We start from the raw sequence: 21,208 nt of genomic DNA, 5'->3' as shown, positions 1-21,208 counted from the left end.
GTTCTTATTTTATTATTATTATGAAGAAATAATAACAAGTAAAGATGCTAGGGCTCGACCGTTTTGGTCACATATGTGCCAGAAATTTTATCTATGCAACCTTAAAATATATTAGGAAGCATTTGAGCGAGTGCATAAATTTTCACTGTTTTCATGGCAGAATTCTCTCCGTATGTGCGGATTTAGTGACATTTATGCAGAAAGCATCTTTGCACCTAAAAACACCAAACACAGCACTCAGGAACAGATTAAAACAGTTATGTGAACTTGCTGAAGTAAAAAAAAAGCCTGCAATGCTTACCCTGCCATGTGCTTTTCTTATTGGCCCACTGCTCTAGAAGTGAACGCGAATGATTGTTTAATATCAGCTGTCAATCACTCAATGCCTTCTGCTTTTAGATGACAGCGAGCTACGACCGCGAAAATGTGAAGCGTTGAAGATAAGAGAATGAAAATAACACTGACAGATTTACATAAAGTTATTAATAATGGCGCATCTTATTAGTGATCATGTGCTGAATGTTAACGGGGTTTGCAGGTAACAGTGTTTGCCACTGAATCTATATATTTTAAACGTGAGAGGTGCGGTATAAACCTTCATTTAATCCTCACCATGCTGTCAGCCGTGCAAGTGGCAGCTACATGTAACATTTAACACAGCTCATTAAAAGACCATTATTGCTATGAAGATGGCATGCAAATAATAAGTTATATATCAATATAAATGTAGGGCGGGGCAATGGATCATGATGCCGGCTCAGCATCTTGAAGTTTGTGATGGCATCGTCTATCGGCCCAACCCTAATTCTAGTTACTACTAGAAGCCCTAAATTAGTTTGTAGTGAGACTAGATTGTAGTAAGACAGAAGTTAATTAGATAAACAGGAACTAGATAATTTAAAGCTTTATAGGTAAGAAGCAGTATTTTATAATCAATACGGAACTTAACAGACAGCCAGTGTAAGGAGGATAAAATTAGATCCATGAAGCTTGATCTCTCTGGATTTAGCTCAGAAGAAGACGTTTTTTTCAGTCATGTGAGGCTTCTGAAGCGAAAAGTTTGGCTTACTCTCCTTCTGGTGCATGCTGTATACTCAGCTGATTATAATAGCCACACCTGTGAGAAGCTGTGCTTCGTCAATTTATAGACATTCATTGGCCTGTTTTCTTACTTTTCAGAGTTATTGGTCATCTAGCAATTCCCAATGTGTCAGTAAACACAATGTTGAAGTTCCTGATTTGAAGGGGAACTATGTCACGTTTGAAATTAGTTTCTTTATAAAATACAATTGAATGTTTGACTTCATCTTCTTTCATCTTAATGACTTCATTAAGATAAAGTGGATGTGGAGCTGCACATTGATTTGCTCTTCAGTTTCAATTTACTAAAATGTCTATGTTAAGCTGCTTTGACAATCTACATTATAGACGTGCTATAAATAAACATGAATTGAATTGAATTAACTGGGCAAGATGCTGCAGTATTCAGTCTCAAGACATTGCGTATTAGCTTAGTAAAACTTTATTACAAGGGCATTTCAAATCCACTTTTTTTCTTAAAGTCAGCATGAAATCTTAATTTGGAATGTTTAATTTGCTTTTAATGTTAAATATGCATGGTATTGAGTTTTTTTTTTTTTTTTTTTTGTCTTTTGATAGGGCTGAGGAAGGTGAGGAGAACCTGAGAAACCGTGCAATGATGCTTCCCTTCAGCTTCACTACGGGCGACGCTGTTCTTTGTGCCATGAACTGTCCCACATCTTCTGATCCTGCCTCTTCAGATGGCAATACCCAACCCAAAACCACTAGAACTGTTAACCCTGACTCATTGCTGGTCTCTTTGCTAAAGCAACCCAAGTCAATATATTTATCTCCTGCAGATGAGCGCTCAGTGTTGGTACAGAGCTTAGGGAACAAGGATCTGGATGGGATCTATTCCATTAACTCACAAGAAAGTGTTTCAGTCTCTGGAAGCAGTCCATTCAAACAAGAGTCAGTCTTCAGCTCTGAAAGAGATGACAGCTGCGAAATCCTGAACTTCATGGGAAGTTTAGGGATCAGCCTTGAAGATCTAAAGTTCCTTCAACAAGAGGATCTGTTCATCAATATTGATTTAGACAGTCATAATGATATGGCAGAGTTGTCAGATGACATTTTATCTCATGTACAACAGTCTCTTAAAACAAAGATGGACTGTACAGTGTCAAAAAACACCCAGGGCAACATGAAGGAACAGGAACTCATTAGGAACCCGGCCCAGACCATAATACCAAATGATTCATGTGATACTATTACATTACTATCTCAGGAACAACAAATGACTTTCATAACAGACAAGACTGAACCAAAGATTCAACTCGCACAAATACAGCCTCCACAGAAGGGAATACCTTATCTCCAAATAGATCCTCATGAACACCAAGACACAAGGCCTCAGCCATACAATGGGACAGGAATCACATTACCCAAAAGTTCACACAGCACAATTCAGACAATAAGCCAACATTTGCAATTCTCAAACCTTCCACCTTTCCATGAGCAAGTGTGTGAAGCACTCAGAAGTCCTCAGGTTTGTGGGAATATGGCTGAAGTTATAGACAGCGATATACAGCAGGTTTCTCCACTCTTCCCGCCAGAACTCCAGCCATCAGGATGTTTTTACCTGGAGAGGCCCATTCTAGATCCAAAGCTGTGCACCAGCTCTTCCCAGCAGCTCTCTTCATCTCAAACCACTGAAGGTGAACCAGTGGAGTTTACCACTCAGGACCTCGAGGACCTGATAAATGACATGAATGGTGTTGGAGAGAGGAACAACTACTCAGGACTGGACAGAGGAATGGACATAAGATCGAGCCTGGATCAACAAGCTTACATCGGAACAGTAAGAAACAAACTCTTCATATGAAGCTCACTTGCTTTCAGATCTTTTTGCACTTAATGCTCCAACAAGAACTAACTCTTCCATTGTAAACAAAAACAGCATTTATTGTTAGAATTTATTGATAAAAGAGACAAAATTTTGACGAAAGTACCAAAACACAAAGCTTCTAGCAATTATTGAATGGGAGGTGCACAGTGTAATTTTGTTCATGCTTTAACTGAAATGGTATAGACTAAAAGACTGATCTTGGGATTAAAGAAACCATTACTTAAAATTAATATTAAGATGAATTTAGATCAGGGGTGCCCAATACATCGATTGCAATCTATCACTCATAGAAGATAAATCGCGTCATAATGAACTACCTCAAGACATGGGTAATTTATAATTGCAGCAAACTGTTTGGAAGCTTTAAAAGTGTCCTAAAAGATGTCCTAAATCTTGACAAACATTGACTCAGAGACTGTTTAGATGCATGGCACTGATGAGAAGATGATGTATGTTTGCTGTAAGATGACCAAAATGGCCTTAAACACCCAGCAGGCACAAGACGTCAGATTGACGTTGTACCCCAATGCCATGGGGACGTTGCATTTTGTTTGGAAATGAAAATCGGGTTGACATCAGAACTCAACGTTAGACCAACGCCAATGTCCAACCTAAAACCAACCAAATAATAATGTCTAATGATGTCACAGCTTGAAGTTGTGTGGATGTTACCACTGTGACGTCTATCAGACGTTGGATTTTGGTTGCCATACCTGAGGAATAAAAGTCAGTATTTGACATCAATATGACATTGGTTTAAGATGTTGGCTTGACGTTGGATTTTTGTCACTTTCTAACAACCTAAAATCGACCAAATATCAACATAATTTGACGTCATTATTGGACATAAATTATAACAGTGTTCTTCGCCACATGTCTCTATGCCACAGCATTATCACCCTGCAGCCCAAGACCGGTTACTCACTGAAGCTAAGCAGGGCTGAGCCTGGTCTGTACCTGGATGGGAGACCACTAGGGAACACTAGGTTGCTGTTGGAAGTGGTGTTAGTGAGGTCAGCAGGGGGCGCTCAACCTGTGGTCTGTGTGAGTTCTAATGCCCCAGTAAAAGTGAAGGGGTCACTATACTGTCAGTGGGCGCCGTCTTTTGAATGAGACGTTAAACTGAGGTCCTGACTCTCTGTGGTCATTAAAAATCCCGTGGCACTTTTCGTGAAAGAGCAGGGGTATAACCCTCGTGTCCTGGCCAAAGTCCCTCTATCGGCTCTTACGATAATGGCCTCCCAATCATCCCCTTCCACCGAATTGGCTCTATCACTGCCTCTCCACTCCACCAATAGCTGGTGTGTGGTGAGCGCACTGGCGCCGTTGTCCTGTGGCTGCCGACGCATCATCCAAGTGGATGCTGCACACTGGTGGTGGTGTGGAGACCCCCCCACCCCCCGCATGATTGTAAAGATTGAATTACTCATGCTTTGGGTGTATGGCCATACACAATAAATGCGCTGTATAAATACACATTACATTACATTACATTCGACACTGGCTACACATTGAATTTTGGTCACTTGACATCACGACCTAAATCTAACCTTATATTAATGTCCTATGATGTTGTGTGCCTGCTGGGCAATAACTAAATGCACTACAGAAAGTTACGTTTACACACACATCCACAAATTACATTTAAACGCATCAGCTTTTTACAGCGTAATTCTCACTACTCTTGAGTACTTTTGAAAGGTTTACTTGTTACTCATACTTGGGTAATATTTACAATTGATACTTTACCTCCATTTAATTTTTAGGCAAGTCATCATTATAGAGTAAATAAGTCCAAATCAATATAGAGTAAAAAAAGTCCAGAGTATGATTTTTCAGTACTCTTTCCACCACTGTTTATAAGTATCCAGCATGCTAAAAAAGTGTGAGCACCCCTGACTTAAATAATTTAAGTCTTTTAAATGAGTAATTAGAAGGACTCACTCCAAAGTCATTTGTTCATTATTTGGAGTACACTGGATGCACTGTGTATTTCATTTACCAAACATTAATTGGCTCTTTAGTTATTTGTTTGTACATTGGACAACATTGGTTGCACTGTTATGAGTACTTCCAGTCAATTTAATTTGATTTGCAAACTGTAAGCTATAAAAGTTTCATTCATTAATTTTATTTTCATTTGTCTTTATTAATCAGGGGTCACCACAGCGGAACGAACCACTAACATATGCAGCATATGTTTAACGAAAGGGATGTCCTTCCAGCACCAACCCATCACTTGAAGCATCCATACATTCACATTCACACACTACAGAAAATTTTGCTTACCCAAATCATCTACAGTATAGTGCATATCTTTGGACTTTTGGGGGTACCCGGAAAAAAAATCCAAGCAAACATGGGGAGAACATGCCAACTCCACACAGAAATGCCAACTGACCTAACTATAAAAGTTTTGAATTTGTTTTGATTTTTGAATTTACAAGAGGATATTTTGGGGCCATTTACATGGCAATGTTTTCAGACAAAAACTGTAAACCTTTTATGCATATTGCCTGCTATTTTGGTTATGTAAAACATATACAGTACATCTGAAAACAGGTTACAGTAGGTCTTTTTTAAAAACTTATTGTAAACCTTTTTCAGATTTATGTTTTTTGTCCAAAAATGTGGGCAAAACTCTACTATTGCGTGTGTGTGTTTACATTGCTGTGTAAATGAGCACCAAAGTGGATGTTTTTGAAAATGGTGCATGTATTTTTATGTACATGTAAATAAGGTTTGGCTGATAAGTTATATTATATCAAATCAAGATAAAATTTATGTCAACAATGATAAGCTCTGGACTTGTTTACTCTATATTGATCTAAAAGCCAATCACATGGCAGAAATGTGCAATATTTGGAATCTAGAAGTGAGTTGATATAAGAGATGTACTGAATTTTTGGCCACCAAAAATGATCGGCCATCAAAAATAGATTATGCTATTAGGGCCCAATCCCAATTCTATCTTTGTACCCCTACCCCTTTCCCTTAGCCATTAAAACAGAGCGTGAAGGGGAAGGGCTTCAAATGTTCCCTCTAAGAAATGGGACACCACTACAAGACCTGCACACATCATCATATGTCAAAATTAAAACTGACAGTCTGCAGTTAGAGAACATCTTGTTCGTTTAATTTCTAATCCATTGTGTTGTTGTATAGAGCCAAAAATGTTAAAATTGTGTCAATGTCCAAATATTTATGGACTTAACTGTACATTTCTGATAAATTCTCTGTTGACCTGCAATTCAATCATTACAAATACTGCAGAAGACCTAATAGAACCCGCATGGACCCAAAATTCTCAGGGAAAACAATCAAGTTTGGTGAAGGAAAAATCATGGTTTGGGGTTATATTCAGTAATGCGGCATGCAAGAGATCTGCAGAGTGGATGGCAACATCAACAGCCTGAGGTATCATGACATTTGTGCTGCCCTTTACATTACGAAAACAGGAGAAGGCAAATAGTTCAGCAAGGTAGCGCTCCTTTTCATACTTCAGCCTCCACACAAGTTCCTGAAAGCAAAGAAGGTCAAGGTGCTCGATGATTGGCCAGCCCAGTCACCAGACATGAACATTATTGTTAAAAAAGGAGTTATTTTAGTCATTGCAGAAATGTATGGATGCAGTCGTGAAAGCTTATGAGAGTCATACACAATATTAATTCTTTTTTCACTGCACCCTGACTTTATAGTCTATACTGTACATTATTTCTGTTAAGTGACAGGACTTTTGTCTAGGAAAAGTCAGACCTTATTGTCCTAATGAAATAATTAAAAATCAAGGCATGATTCTTTTTTATTTTGGTAAAATAAGATAATCTAGAGGCTTTTGCCTTTCATATAAGCAATTTCTCATACCACATGATCAACTAGACTTTCGTAAGGTATTGAATATGGTTCCTAATTATAGCGACAACCTATAAATACTCAAAATTAATTTTTCAATATTTAATTTCTTACAATAAACACGTACAGAAATTAAATTATCTTAAAAAAGTAAAAAAAAAAAAAACATGGTAATAAGATAAAAATTATAGTTTAAATGAAAAAAAAAAATGCTGACAAGAAGTCCCAGTGTAGCATAAATCACTCAAATTAATAATATTGCTTAATTTATATAAAACACTCATAAAATGTTTAGAAAAAAAAATAGCTAAAATGTGAAAAGCTGCATATTGATTAGCCCTGTTGTCCTACTTTATACACATTATATTATGTTTGGCATTTGCTGGAGGCTATTTACAGTCACTCCACACTATATATTGCTCTGGGACACAATTTTGACAGGCCAATAGATTTGCAACATTTCTCGAGAGACATTTAAAGAGACATTTATCAAAGGACAGTGACAGCTCTGTTCATATAACAGGGAAGCCACTGATGAACGATTCTTGTATCATTCTAATCCAAACAGACTGGTTCTTCATTCATCTTAGACGTCATGCTGAGCCACACAGGACAGTTGTGCTTTTCTTTGTCCATGTTCAGTCTTTTTTTACCCCAGTTTCTGTTTCTTTATCTCTTATTATACCTTACTTTGGCTATTTCTGGCATATCACCTCAGATCACAGCCTGCTAACAATTGATTTGTAAAAGTATCCTCAAAGTAAAGGTTTGGATGGGGTCTGTTCTGCTGCTGGTAAGGATTCTGTAGCAGATGTGCTGTGTTTCTCTCCAATGCACATGTGTGGCCTCCATTCTGAAACTGATTAGAGAGACGATTTTAGTCTGATTAGAACATTTGGAGTTTTTATCATGGCTATGCAACAACCTATTCATATCTAAGGTTATGTTTAGCATGAGGCACCTCATATCTTTTTGAGCATCCAATTGTTTACCTTCTGCCACTGTCAACAAAGTCAAGACTTCACTGTCAACAAGAAGTCTGTTGCTTTTACAACTGGGATCGACAACAAGACTTATTTCAGGTATGTGGGTGTTTCAGGACTTTTGTATAATATTTTTTAATTTACCATTTGTCATTTACTCATTTTGATTATTTGTTAAAGACAAAAATCAGACATACACTCTAAGAAAAAAGGCACACAGTGGTATAAATAATGTTCTTTGAGGAACAGTTTTTTTTTGTCGTACATTATATAGTACAGAAAAGACCTCTTATGATTGTGTTTTCCACTACGCTTGTTGCTTTCCACTACGCATGTGAGCTGGCAAAAGTCCTGCAGATGCAAGGTGTTCATGCAGACATTTTACTATTGTAAAACTAATCAATCATTGTGCATATCTCGTTACAAAACTTTTGCATAATTCTATTTCTATTTTAAAATGAAGTCAATTAAATTCACTTTTAAGTGATTTCAAAGATATTGTGTGAAAGCTTGAGGAAAAAATGTTTTATATTGCACATGGGAGAATGCTTTTCTGTAACATATTTGTGAAAGTGTATAAAATAGACCTTTTGATTTATGTTAAATTATTTTTTATTCTTTATTGCAAATGGAAAAGGTTAATTTACACAAAACTTTTTTTAATAAAAACATTTATTGCCCTTCCAGCCGCAAACCCATGTCTGGGAATCATCCACACACACACTCATACACTACGGACAATTTAGCCTACCCAATTCACCTATACTGCATGTCTTAGGGCTGTGGGAGAAACCGGAGCACCCGGAGGAAACCCACGCGAAGGCAGGGAGAACATGCAAACTCCACACAGAAATGCCAACTAAGCCGAGGTTCATACCAGCAACCCAGCGGCCCTCTTGCTGTGAGGCGACAGCACTACCTACTGTGCCACTGCCTCGCCCACACTAAACTTGAATAGTTAAATATTATTAATCTACATTGTAAGCTGTAAAATTTTTTTTTGTATATTTGAAACAATGATTTGTGTCAGCATTCATTGATGCATAGAAAATTTTACTGTAATTTGTTTGGAACATATTTTTCTTTTTAACGCTATAAATACATTGATAAAAATGTCTTGCTAAATAATAGTAGAAAAATAAACATAGTAAATACTTGAAAAAAAAAGTTTTTTTTATTTAATTTTTTTTAGATGGGCTAAGTGGATTTGTTTTTCCTAAAGGTTGGAATCTTGTAGTGCTTTGATCCTTTTGTTCAACTTGCACCTAATTAATGTTTCTGAAGCGACTCTTCACCACTCATCACGTTGAGATCCTGTGTTTCTTGACCACAATCAAGTGGAAGTTTAACATTAAAGGTGAATGGATTGGCCTTATTAAGCAACAGGTAAAACATTACAGCACTGTAGTGTTAATTACAAAAATAAACTTAGATGTATCTGCTTGACGCATTCCTATAGGTTTCTGAGGTGCACGAATTGGCCATCATTAAGAAAATACCGTAAATTTGAGACATAACTCAACATTTCCTTGACGCTATTAATGATTTTTCTGATGATGCAATACCGCCCTCTGTTGGTTGAAAAAGTATTTGACTGGAGCCCGTTAGAGTATGGTGAACGTATTTAAGAAACTAAGCTTTGTGATGGTGAATTTCCTGCTGGAAATGAAACACAAGATGGCTTAACTGCGCTCATAAAGTGATGGACGTGATCAGCAACAATGCACAGGTATTCTGTTGTGTTTAAACTGCTCAATTGTTATTAACCAGCTAAAAATCTGCAAAGAAAATGGCCTCCAATATTATTACCACCACAACCAGCCTGAACTATTGATACAAGGCACAAGTGATACTGAACTTATCTTCTAAAATGGATTGTTATTAGATTACACAACGTTTTCCCAGTAACATTAGCACCTTTTCCCCCTGCGAACATGCCTGCACTGGGCTCACTAAGGGCTAGCATACAGTAAGTCTTGTAAAACAATTTTGTAAAGATGTTTATTTAAAATGTGTTTTCTTTAATGATAAAGAAGATATAGTATTGTTCATTTATTTGGTCACTTTATTTTGATGGTTCATTTGTTGAATTTAAGTAACATGTAACACGCCAATTAACTAACTCTCATTAGATATAGAGTTAGGTTGGGGTTAGGGTTAGTATAAGTTGACATGTGCTTGCAAAGTTTCTTTTAGTCAGTTAAATGTTTGTTGAAGGAGCACTATCAACAGATATTATACAGACAGTCTACTCAAATGGACCATCAAAAAAAAAATGTTACTGATAAGTTTGCAACGTGCTTCTTCAGTGGCTTATCAAGTAAATATTTCTTGGTTTTCATTCAATGCTGTTGTTAAGCTTATTTATTCCGATATTGTGGTCTATAATTCCTCCCTGAACTCCCCGCTTACCTGTATACTGCTCTTTCATTGGCTGCTGCTCATCACTGAGATGTTTTTTTTCGTCAGAACTCATTTCACACAGTATGATTTTGAATTGCTGACAGGTCTAGATATTTAACCTAATCAGCAATCCTCTCTGCATTTTTGATAAATCACCCTGTGTGATTGTCACTCACGTGAACGAGCATTGATTTGGCTCCGATTTCCGGCATTTGTCTGTGATATCACAAAGTTGGATAAAGTCATGCAGCATGAACTCAGCATTAGGAATCTATATGGGCAGCCCTCACCTTGCCCCTGGAAGCCACACAGTCCACACAGTGTCTGCACTATAATGTACAACTAATTTAGTATAATATTGAACATCCAAATTTATTTACTTTTATAATGCAAATACCATATATGCTTTATGCCCTGTTTGCAGATATTTAAGAAACATGCTCAGTGAACATACTTGTTTATCTGAAAAACAATGCTGAGGTCAGATATTCTGCTTTGAAAATGTGTTTTCTGTGCCAGAACACTGTCTTTGGTAATTTTCACCTGCCCAATGTCAGTTTAGCCAATTATGTTTCAGCCCCCAGGTTACCTTGAAAAAAACCCACATATTTTAAGGCTCTGAAAGCATGTGTCCATGACTGAAATGCGACCTCCGGTGGACAGTAGCAGACTCCAAAATGAGACAGATTTAGTTCCACGTGAGGTTATTATTTAGCAAATGATATAAATATTTCTAAAGTAAACATTGGCTGAGCAGGTTACATTGTAACTGCATGGCCTAACAACGCGCTTCGTTATGAGATACGCAGTGATTTGGCTGTTTTGAAATTTAAATAAAGCCATTCAGAAGCACAGAAAATGCACACACTCATGGAATGGTAAGGTTTATAATATATTTAATAAATTTTAACCTTTAACATGATTAAATGTCAAGTAAAATGTCATTCAAACTCACATTGTTAGCATTTAACACTGAATAAAGCACATAAGGTTTAGGCTACCTGAGGTGATCATTGTCATAATTTTCTGTTGGTCACCTGTGTGAAATAGAAGCCGTTTCTAATATATGAATTCGAGGTGTTGGTTACGACAAAAACTTCTTTTAATATGGAAAATATTCCATCTATCACATGCTGTTGCTTTTATTTAGAACACGGTTTAAAATCAATCTCTCCTGTCCTCAGTCTGGCAACCTGCACTTGCATTTGTTTTGATCCTGGAGTGCAATACCTAGTTCAACCACTGGGTGTCAAACTTACATACTGCACCTTTAATCAGGTTTGTTAAAAGTCTCATTTCACAATGTTAGTTCCTTTCTGCAGCCATACATTTGATATATAAATGTAAATATTTGAGAAACATCTATAAACAAGTAATGATGGAATCTTTTCAATTGTAAATCTTGAGTGTAGCAGAATTCAAGGTATGTGAAATGACACAGAGTGACCATAGTGAGTCTGCATCTATAGGCCATACCTGGATTAGCCTACACTGGGCCTGTTAGATTTGGTGTGGGCTGGCTGTAGCCCACAGTGCTCACAAATAGCCAGCACGGACCCTGCAGAAGCATGTTTGCTGGGTCAGTCTCCTGTTTACAGGTTCAGAGTGGTCTTCTGCTGCTGTAGCTCATCTGCTTCCAATTTACTTTGTATTGTGTTTTTTTTCTGCAGACCTAGTAATTTAAACATTGTTATTTATTTATTTATTTATTTATTTATTTATTTATTTATTTATTTATTTATTATTGTTTTTATGGTGACACATTGGCGCAGTGGGTAGCATCACAGCAAGAATGTCACTGGTTCGAGGCTTGGCTGGATCAGTTGCCGTTTCTGTGTGGAGTTTGCATGTTCTTCCCGTGATTGCATGGGTTTCCTCCGGGTGCTCCGGTTTCCCCCACAAGTCCAAAGACATGTGGTACAGGTGAACAGGGTAAGCTTAAATTGTCCATAGTGTATGAGTGTGTGTGTGTGTGTGTGTGAATGGGTGTGTATAAATGTTTCCCAGTGATGGGATGCAGCTAGAAGGGCATCCGCTGCGTAATACATATGCTGAATAAGTTGGCGGTTCATTCCTCTGTTGCGAACCCAGAATAATAAAGGGACTAAGCCGAAAAGAAAAAAAAATGAATGAATATTGTTTTTATTAAGTCCTGGGTGGCACGGTGAATAAGTGATCAGCACATTTACTTCTAAGCAAGAAGGTTGCTGATTCAAGCCCAAGCTAGATCAGGAGGGCTTCTGTGTGGAGTTTGCAGGTTCTCTCTGTGTCAATGTGGGTTTTCTGCGAGAGCTCTAGTCTCCCTCACAGAGAAGCGGTATACTGTAGGTGAATAAGATAACTAAATTGGAAACTAAATTGGCCATAGTTTGTGAATGGGAGAGTGTGTGGGGTTTTCCCAGCACTGATTGTAGTACTTTTAGTACTGGGTTGTGGCTGGAAGGCAATCCGCTGTGTGAAACATATGGCCAACTAATTGGAGGTTCATTCTGCTGTCGTGACTCCTGATAAAGCAGGGAATAAGCTGAAGGATAGTGAATGAGTAAGAGAGAGTAACTGTTTTCATTCTGTCAGTTAATACCAGCCTGGCCATACTCTGCCCTTAGAGCAGGGGTTTGGTCCTGGAGGGCCAGTATCCAGCATAGTTTTGCACAGCAAGAAGGCTGCTGGTTCAAGTCCCGGCTTGCCAGTTGGTATTTCTGTGTGGAGTTTGTATTGTTCTACCCATGATCACATGGGTTTCTTCCGGGTGCTCCTCTTTCCCCCACAGTTCAAAGACATGCTCTAGGTGAATTGGGCAAACAAAATTGGCTGCAGTGTATGTATGTGCGTGTAAATACGAGATGGTATGGGTGTTTTCCAGTTATTGGTTGTGGCTGGAAGGGCATCTACTGCGTAAAACATATGCTGGAGTAGTTGGCGGTTCATTACACTGTGGCAACCCCTGATAAATAAGAGACTAAATTGAAGTAAAATGAATAAACTTTTGTTATAAAATCATATACATTTCTAAATCCACAGTGTTATTCAGACAGGGTTTTGCTATTATTATTATTTTTTTAACTAAGAGTGTCACAGCTTTGGGGACTGCCCCACTTTGAGCAGGATAATCCCTGTGGATTGGGCTCCATAAGCCCCGTAAGACCCACTAAGACCAGATGGAATTTGCCTTCACCATGGCTGAAGGTTCCCACAAATTGAATTAGTCAGTCAGCAGAGGAAGGGTATAGGAGACCAGTGGGTCAAAAACTGCCTCTGTATTGCAGTCCTGTCTGAGATCTGCTGACCTCTGAACTCTACACATCCGGTGGGCTTTACGGTCCATTGTGGTGATGAACATGTGTGATCATCATTAGTGTCATTCTCTGGCTAAAGCAAAAGGACTATGAACAAAATACGCCCATTATGTAATGAACATATTGAGACATGTTCAGTACTATAATAAATAAATAATAAATAAAGAATTAAACACATCATACATTTTTGTGAGGACCATATTATTATAATAAATTAGCATTTTTTAAATTAAAAAATTTACTTAAATGCTAAATTGTCACAAAACGCATGCAAATATACACAAAACTCAAGCTAAACTTGAATAAAAAAAAAAAAAAACTTTACATTTTTTAACTAGGACACAATGAAATTTGACTGTGATGAAAATAATTTAAGTAAAACTCATGTTTTTGAACTATATCTGACATTTTAAAAGGAAAACATTGCCTTAACCACCATTATTCACTGTGGTACCATTTTAAGGATACTTAAAGTGAGGATCTTACCTCACTTCTCAAAGAGGATCTGCAAATTACAAACCATTAAGTAGTTATTTCATATACAGTTGAAGTCAGAATTATTAGCCCCCTTTGATTTTTTTTTCTTCTTTTTTAAATATTTCCCAAATGATGTTTAACAGAGCAAGGACATTTTCATAGTATGTCTGATAATGTTTTTTCTTCTAGAAGCAATCTTATTTGTTTTATTTAAGCTAGAATAAAAGCAGTTAAAAAACATTTTAACAACATTTTAGGCACAAAATTATTAGTCCCTTTAAGCTATATTTTTTCTTGATATTCTACAGAACAAACAATAACTTGCCTAATTACCCTAACCTGCCTAGTTAACCTAATTAACCTAATTAATATTAATTACTCTCATCATAGCAAAGTTAAGATAAATCAGTTATTAGAAATGAGTTTGCTGCTTATTAATACAACCCAAAATCAGAAAATGTTGGTACAGTATGGAAACGTAGTAATTTCTAAATTTACCTTTACTTGTATTTTATTGCAGACAATATGCAATATGAACACAAAACTTTTTATGTTTTGTTTGGTCAACATCATTTCATTTGTAAATATACATCCTTTTCTGTCATTTAGACATGCGACACATTAAAAAAAAGTTGGGACAGGAACAATTTAGGGCTAGTAATCATGTAATGTGGTTAAATAATGATGTAATTTAAAACAGGTGATGTCAACAGGTGATTGTAATCATGATTTGGTACAAAAGCAGCATCTAAGAAAGGTTTAGTTCTTTAGGAGCAAAAATGGGCAGAGGATCACCACTTTGCCAACAAATACACGAGAAAATGAATGATTTAAAAAAAAAAATAATGTTCCTCAAAGAAAGATTGGAAGACATTTAGATATTTCACCTTAAAGAATAGTGCATAACATTATTAAAAGATTCAAGGAATTTGGAAGATTTTCAGTGTAAAAAGGACATGTGCATAAGTCTAAGCTGAACAACTGTGATCTCTGATACATCCGTTATCACCATTCATCTATAAGGGATATCACTACATGGGCTCAGGACTACTTTGGCAAACCTTTATCAAGTACCACAATATGTAGTTACATCCACAAATGCCAGATAAAACTATACTGTGCCAATAGTATGCCATATGAGTCCAGAAGTGTCATCAACTGCTCTGGGCTCAGACGCATCTGGGATGCACTGGCACACAGTGGAAATGTGTACTGTGGTCAGATGAATCAGTATTTTAGGTACTACCAGCAACAAGTCCAAAAGCCAGGGTCTGTAATTGTCAAGTGCGCCTGGCAAATCTAACTTGCACTTCTGTGATGGCACCATTAAATCTGAAAAGTACATAGAGATTTTGGAGCACATTATGCTGCCTTCTTTTCTATGGACACCCTTGCATATTTCAACAAGTCAATGCAAAACCACATTCTGCACATATTACAAAGTCCTGGCTGCTGAGAAAGAGGATACAGGTACTTGGCTGGCCTGCCTGCAGTTCTGACCTGTCTCAAAAAGAGAATGTGTGGCACAATTTCGAAATGCAAAATGCGACAACAAAATACAGAATTTGTTGTTGCCCACCTTAGGACTTTTTTGCTGGAAGAATGTATTGTGTAGAAGTATTGTGAAAAGGAATGGCAACGATACAAAGTGGTGAATTCTTTACCGTTCCAACTTCTTGACGTGTAGCAAGAACCGGAATTGGACTACATGTTTTATTTGAAAATAAAAGGTAAGGTTAAGTAAAGTAAGATTATAGTTGTTAAGTTTGGTTTTAGGATGTATAATAAGGTCATGTTGAATCTTCTTTGTAAGTTAATATTAATGTTAATATTAGCTCCTGCAAATATGTCTGGTAATCTAATAATCCATATTGTTTGCAAATATTTGAGAAATGTAGTGAAATTATGGCAGGCCTCTTTGTGTTCCTTCTTTGCTTGTATTGTTTGCTTGCTACATCTCGTCACTAGGTCACACTTGCACGTTGCTTCATTGTTGAATAACCACTAACAGCGCTCTATTCTGCCAACAATGATTCTACATCATAGGTCTCAAATTCCTGGAGGGAGGCAGCTCTGAACAGCTTTGCTCCAACTCTATTCTAACACAGATGATTCAACTAATCAAGGTGTTCAAGAGTAGTCTGATTAAGGCTGGATCAAAACTGTGCAGAGCTGCGGCCCTAGAGGAGTTTAGGACCTATGTTCTTCATGCTGAATCAAGTCAGAGAGCTCCTCTTGTTTTTGACAAGACTTGCAGTTATGGGTCCCAGGTCAAAACATCTTTCAGCTGCTTAATCGGGTGGACCTCTCTGATAATTATATTATAGTATTGCAGCCCTCCTTGCTTTGTTTGTTAAAGTCTCTTCACCTATTTAGAGATTTGAGAGCATCATACAGTTGGTGAAGAGATAGCACATTATGCAAAGCGGTGGTGTGCCAGGACCAGTTTTGAGAGCCACTGCCCTAGAGGCTCCTAAAGCTTTTAAATAATCAGCTGACAGAGTCTGGGTGCTCCAGAAGTATAAGTTGAAGGTCTCTTGGACTTCCTTCTACTTTGCCTTTTCATACTACTCTGCTATCTGATATTAAAAGTTTACTCATGTACCATAGACCTCAGGCTCACTGCCTCCACAGACATTTTGTGGAGAACATTAAAGGCTCACTGCCTCCACAGACATTTTGTGGAGAACATTAAACTTAGGTTTATGCAGTAGCCCAGTCAGATCTGCCACCCAGATATAGAGCTTTTGACTTGGAGCTGTTGAATTGGACCACAATTGCAGGCTGCCTTCGGGCACATATATATCCCTTTCTCTTGATGCTGCTTTCAACATTCTAACATTCAAAATTGAAATGATTAAAAATAAAAAAGCATTAAGGTCATCTATCTTAGGTGTAATTTGCTTTCAAATAATTTTTAAATTTATCAAAGTACAGCGACCTTCATGTTTACAATTGTGCTCCCGTCGCAGTCCACTTTGAAAACATTGATGTCCTTTTGAATACAGGCTCATGGCGAAAGCTATAGGTGACCTATTATTTAAAAGCAGAATTTATGTTATGTCTTCAAAGCTTGTGAAAACAATAAGCATACGTTAATTCTTTTTATTAATAGTAGGTTATTTATTAAGTACCTGTACTGTATATGACATGGGCCCGCTGGTTAAAACTTTCTGCAGTGGTTTACATGTGTCAAATTGTAAAAGTACACTTTTCTAAAAAAATTTATAAATAAATAAACAATATCCTACTTAATAGTAATAATCATCATTATCATCATCATCATCATCATTAATATTATTATTGAAGTATGATTTTTTCCTTTTTATAATACATAATAAATGTTACATTTCATTTTATAATAAAAAGCCTCATTATTTATTTATTTATTTATACTGTAAGATTAGAATACGTGTTAGCTTTTGCAAGTGATTTTATGTTTTAGAATAGGATATGTAATGTTCTCAAAAATATTTGTAAAGGAAACATAGACCCTATATTACATATATTTTAGTTAATATGGAAAGCTAGTGCATGTTTTTAGAAAATCTAATATTGGATTTCATTTTAAATGTGTGCGTGTGTAAAACAATATAATTTGCACAAAGAAATTATGGGTTTTTCCTCTAAAGAAGTAGTTAGAGCGTCCCTGTTTAGAGTGTCACTCTCGGCATTTTATGTTTTGACTAACATGGTTCAAGCGATGGATCTGCAACAGAGAAACTATGCGTTTTGGGAAACACTACATTGTTCTTTTCCCAATCGATCCATTGTACTATGATGGTTCAACCGTAAGTTATGTCCTTGTTTGGGAAACACACCCCAGAACTGCCACACCAGTTTCAGAGCTGTTTTGGCAGTTCAAGTCAATGCAAAAGTTGTTTCCCCCAAACTACAGTTTAGAAAATAGTAATTAAATATGACATGAACTCGGTTCTTTGCGGTTAAAATGTGTTGTTGATAATGTCATAGAAAAGTCAAAATGTTTTTCAGTATGACGATATTCACACAACTAATAATACTTTGTCTGTTTCCTGATGCAGTCAACTGGTTCATGCAAACCAGAACTTCAACATTTCCCAGACTCAGAGTCTCATTTCAACAGACTTCCTGTTGGGTTTTAGTCTACAGTGTTATAAAGACTTTTTGGGTACAATACTTTGAAGTTTACTTAATTATGTTATATTAAGTTACATAAAAAAATGTAAAAAAAAAAAATAATAATAGTTAAATAAAAAAGTAAAAAAAAAAAAAAAAAAAAATATATATATATATATATATATATATATATATATATATATATATATATATATATATATATATATATATCCTGTGTGTGAATTTTTTTGGTTTTACTGTATATACCGTATAATGTCAAGTAAATAATTAACTAGCCAAGCAAATGTGTTAAAGTCTTTGTAGCATTTTTTAGAGTGTATGATCACTCTATTTATAAATTATAGTAATAATAAAAAAATAAGAAATGTAATAAAAATCTAACTAAAAATGTATTGATTGTGAGGAAAGAAATATTATCTTGTGAAAGGATAGTGGACTCAGGGTCAAGAGCTCTGCTTTGCTTCTGGGAGACTCCCAGGCCATCAACATGAGGGATAGCAAACAGCTGGTTAAAGCACACAAACACACACAGGCGCACAAACATACACATGTTGGTATTTTAGGTTTACGAGGACTTTCCATAGGTGTAATGAAATTTATGCAATAAAAAACAAATTATTATATGGTCCATCCCCTAAACCCAAACAGGAAACCTGTGGCAAATTCTGAATGCCAAAAGATGCCATTAAATATAATTTTAAATTGTTTATAAATACAAGGACACATTACATGTCCTAACCACCTGTCCTAACACCAGCATGGTGTTTTTACATTTCTAGTTTGAAAAAATGGAGTTGTTTAACTGGAAAGTAGGTGAGTCCAACTTTGTTTAGGTGGCAAAAGAAGGAAGGGTTTGCATAAAAAGAGGAGTTTCATTATGTGCAACAGAGCGGCAACAGAAACACAGGGAAGATAGACAGAAATTACATTTACATGGACATCAGTAAACAAAGTATTTGTCTTAATCTGAATAAGACAATAATGCGATTATAGTGTTTACATGAGTTGCTTTTTGAATGTTCCTCATTTTAATCTCATTTTACATGCTATAACACACAATTCAATTAACATCATTGCATCACCACGCTATCCATATTTTCTCCAGAGTTTCGTGTAATTTCAGATGTTTCATTCTTAATTTGTTGACTTGAACTCCAATTTGACAATTTCACTTTCATTCAGGAACATTTCTTGCATGCCCCCTTGGCAAACAAGACATTGGATGTGAGGAAAACCTCTGCATTTCTTGGCAGATGAAGGGATTTGGGTCAAACAGCCATATGTGTATAGAATGTCCAGTCAGAAAATGCGGCGAAAATCATTTACATTCAGAGAGCAGCATTTACAGCAGATCTTTCAGTCCATAATATTGTAGTGATATTAACGTACTGTAAACTTAGTAACAAAATTATTTTGACGAAAGAATGTCTTTAAAAATGGAAAGAGTACTGCTGACGATACTAACTAACTTTGCCATCTGAATAAACATAAGTAAAGAACACTGATCGCACACTTACCAAATCTGTAGACAGGACAATCAAATCAAACTGGAACCGTGTGTTTTTTTAAAAGAAGACAAGTGGCAAATCTGGATTTCACCATTTCCAGATGCAAAAAGCTCTCAGGTAAAAAATGTTTCTACCAAACATATTTTTGTCGCACGTAAGCAGACCACTGCAATCCACAATTGTGGGTTCATACGCGAGCTGTGCTCTCATTGCGGGGAAATGGAAACAAAACCTTCATTGCAGCACATTTATAAACACAACACTGATGACCCATGTCTCCAAACAATTCTTCTTCTTCCACTTCTTTTAATTATATTTGGCAACTCAATGTGGTAACTGTCTGCTGTCTGAACACTGTAACAGGAAAAAACAATCTTCAAAGCTATCATGCATATTAATGAAGTTGCATCTCATTCACAATAGAGAGCGCTGATTGGCTTGAACCAAGTCTTTCTCATGAATAATGTTGAAAACACAAAGATGTCACGTGGTACCAGTGGGTACAGACATCCAGCCTCCAAGCTAAAATGTACTCAAGGATCTCATGGCCGTGACGCAGCTTCAAATTTTCTTTTTTAACAAGAAGAATGAATTTGCTGTAAATAATGCAAGAACAACTAATTTTCACTTTTTTTTGTGAATTTTAGTATTCCCTGACCTTTTAATGCTGTTTCACCAAGCTCATACCTATGTCAGTATATACATTTTTGTCCTTGTAAACCACCAAAACCAATACACACACACATCGGTATTGAAGGTTTACAAGGACTGTTTTTTTTTTTTTACAGTAAAAAAAACATTTATTATATGGCCCTACCCCTAAACCCAAGCCTCACAAGAACCTGCGCAAAAGATGCAAGTTAGTATTTTTTATTTTTTTTGTAAAGTGTTTAGAATTACAAAGACATGACCCCCTAAGCACATTAATGTTGTTTCAACAAGGTCCTATACATGGTCAAATCACCCAAACCAGTACACACACACACACACACACACACAACATTCTCACCCATCCTCCAGTTGTTTGACGTGAGAGAAATGAGGACATGAGAGGAAAAGAAAGAAAGGTCATGATCAAAAAAAGGACACAGGTTCAGACAACACCTTGTACGGATGACCACAGAGCTTCCGATTAGCGCCTAACAAGCATTCAGGCAGCATGACGTGAAACGTGCCATCTTGCCAGAGAAGCTCAAGAGAAGTGAAGAGTAGTTGGACAGAAGCTGTAAAGCAGGCAGAGACAGACAGGAATGTGTTTGAAGTGACATGTAAAAATGCGATGCCTACGACAGCTGTGGATTTATGACGATGACAAATCTGTCCAAAATCGATGTTCAACGCATCCTCAGGAGGGATGAAAGAGTCCCTGTCCTACTGCCATCCCAACAGACATCAGTGACAGACGTTAAAGGAGTGGGAAAGACCTTTTGGTTCTGGCGTATAACTTATCTTTTATGTCTTTAAAGTCATATTGGCAAATCAAGCAGAGTTTGTACTGAATAATGCCATTTTTTCATATGAACAGTAGGTGGCAGTCTTTAGCTTTCTTTAGGCTGTGGAAGTGGAGGACAACATAGCAGGTGCATAATGTGAACTTCTGTGCAGCATGAATTCCAATTGCTAGACACAATAAAAATTCTG

General features: G+C 36.7%; 2 protein-coding genes and 1 long non-coding RNA gene across 16 annotated transcripts in view; 2 read left to right on the top strand and 1 right to left on the bottom strand.

Annotated features, from left to right (window-relative positions):
• Positions 1 to 6,724, top strand: part of ahr1a (aryl hydrocarbon receptor 1a) — a 76,964-nt gene extending 70,240 nt beyond the window's left edge. For 5 of the 7 annotated variants that reach the window (XM_087285071.1, XM_087285067.1, XM_087285069.1 and 2 more), the window contains 2 exons: positions 1,660 to 2,881; positions 5,087 to 6,724. In XM_087285071.1, the coding sequence (XP_087141197.1) occupies positions 1,660 to 2,881; positions 5,087 to 5,134 (1,270 nt within the window). In that variant the 3' untranslated portion in view covers positions 5,135 to 6,724. 7 annotated transcript variants of the gene reach the window in all.
• Positions 6,725 to 9,327: 2,603 nt separating this feature from the next.
• The window catches only part of hdac9b (histone deacetylase 9b), a 180,104-nt gene continuing 168,223 nt past the window's right edge, over positions 9,328 to 21,208 (top strand). For all 8 annotated transcript variants that reach the window (XM_087285429.1, XM_087285426.1, XM_087285428.1 and 5 more), the window contains exon 1: positions 9,328 to 9,493. The gene's annotated coding sequence lies outside the window, so the exon portion shown is untranslated. The remainder of the gene's footprint in view (positions 9,494 to 21,208) is intronic.
• Positions 12,541 to 18,136, bottom strand: LOC147840243 (uncharacterized). The gene is made up of 4 exons (XR_015511266.1): positions 17,545 to 18,136; positions 16,604 to 17,434; positions 16,059 to 16,562; positions 12,541 to 16,013 (listed from the first exon to the last, which is right to left on the bottom strand). It is a non-coding gene; the product is annotated as an uncharacterized LOC147840243 (long non-coding RNA).

Source organism: Danio rerio, chromosome 16, assembly GCF_052040795.2.
Source record: "Danio rerio strain M-AB ecotype USA chromosome 16, GRCz13ab, whole genome shotgun sequence".
NCBI classification, from domain to species: domain Eukaryota; kingdom Metazoa; phylum Chordata; class Actinopteri; order Cypriniformes; family Danionidae; genus Danio; species Danio rerio.
The sequence above is the reverse complement of the archived record's forward strand: the minus strand, read 5'-3'. Positions and strand labels throughout refer to the sequence as shown.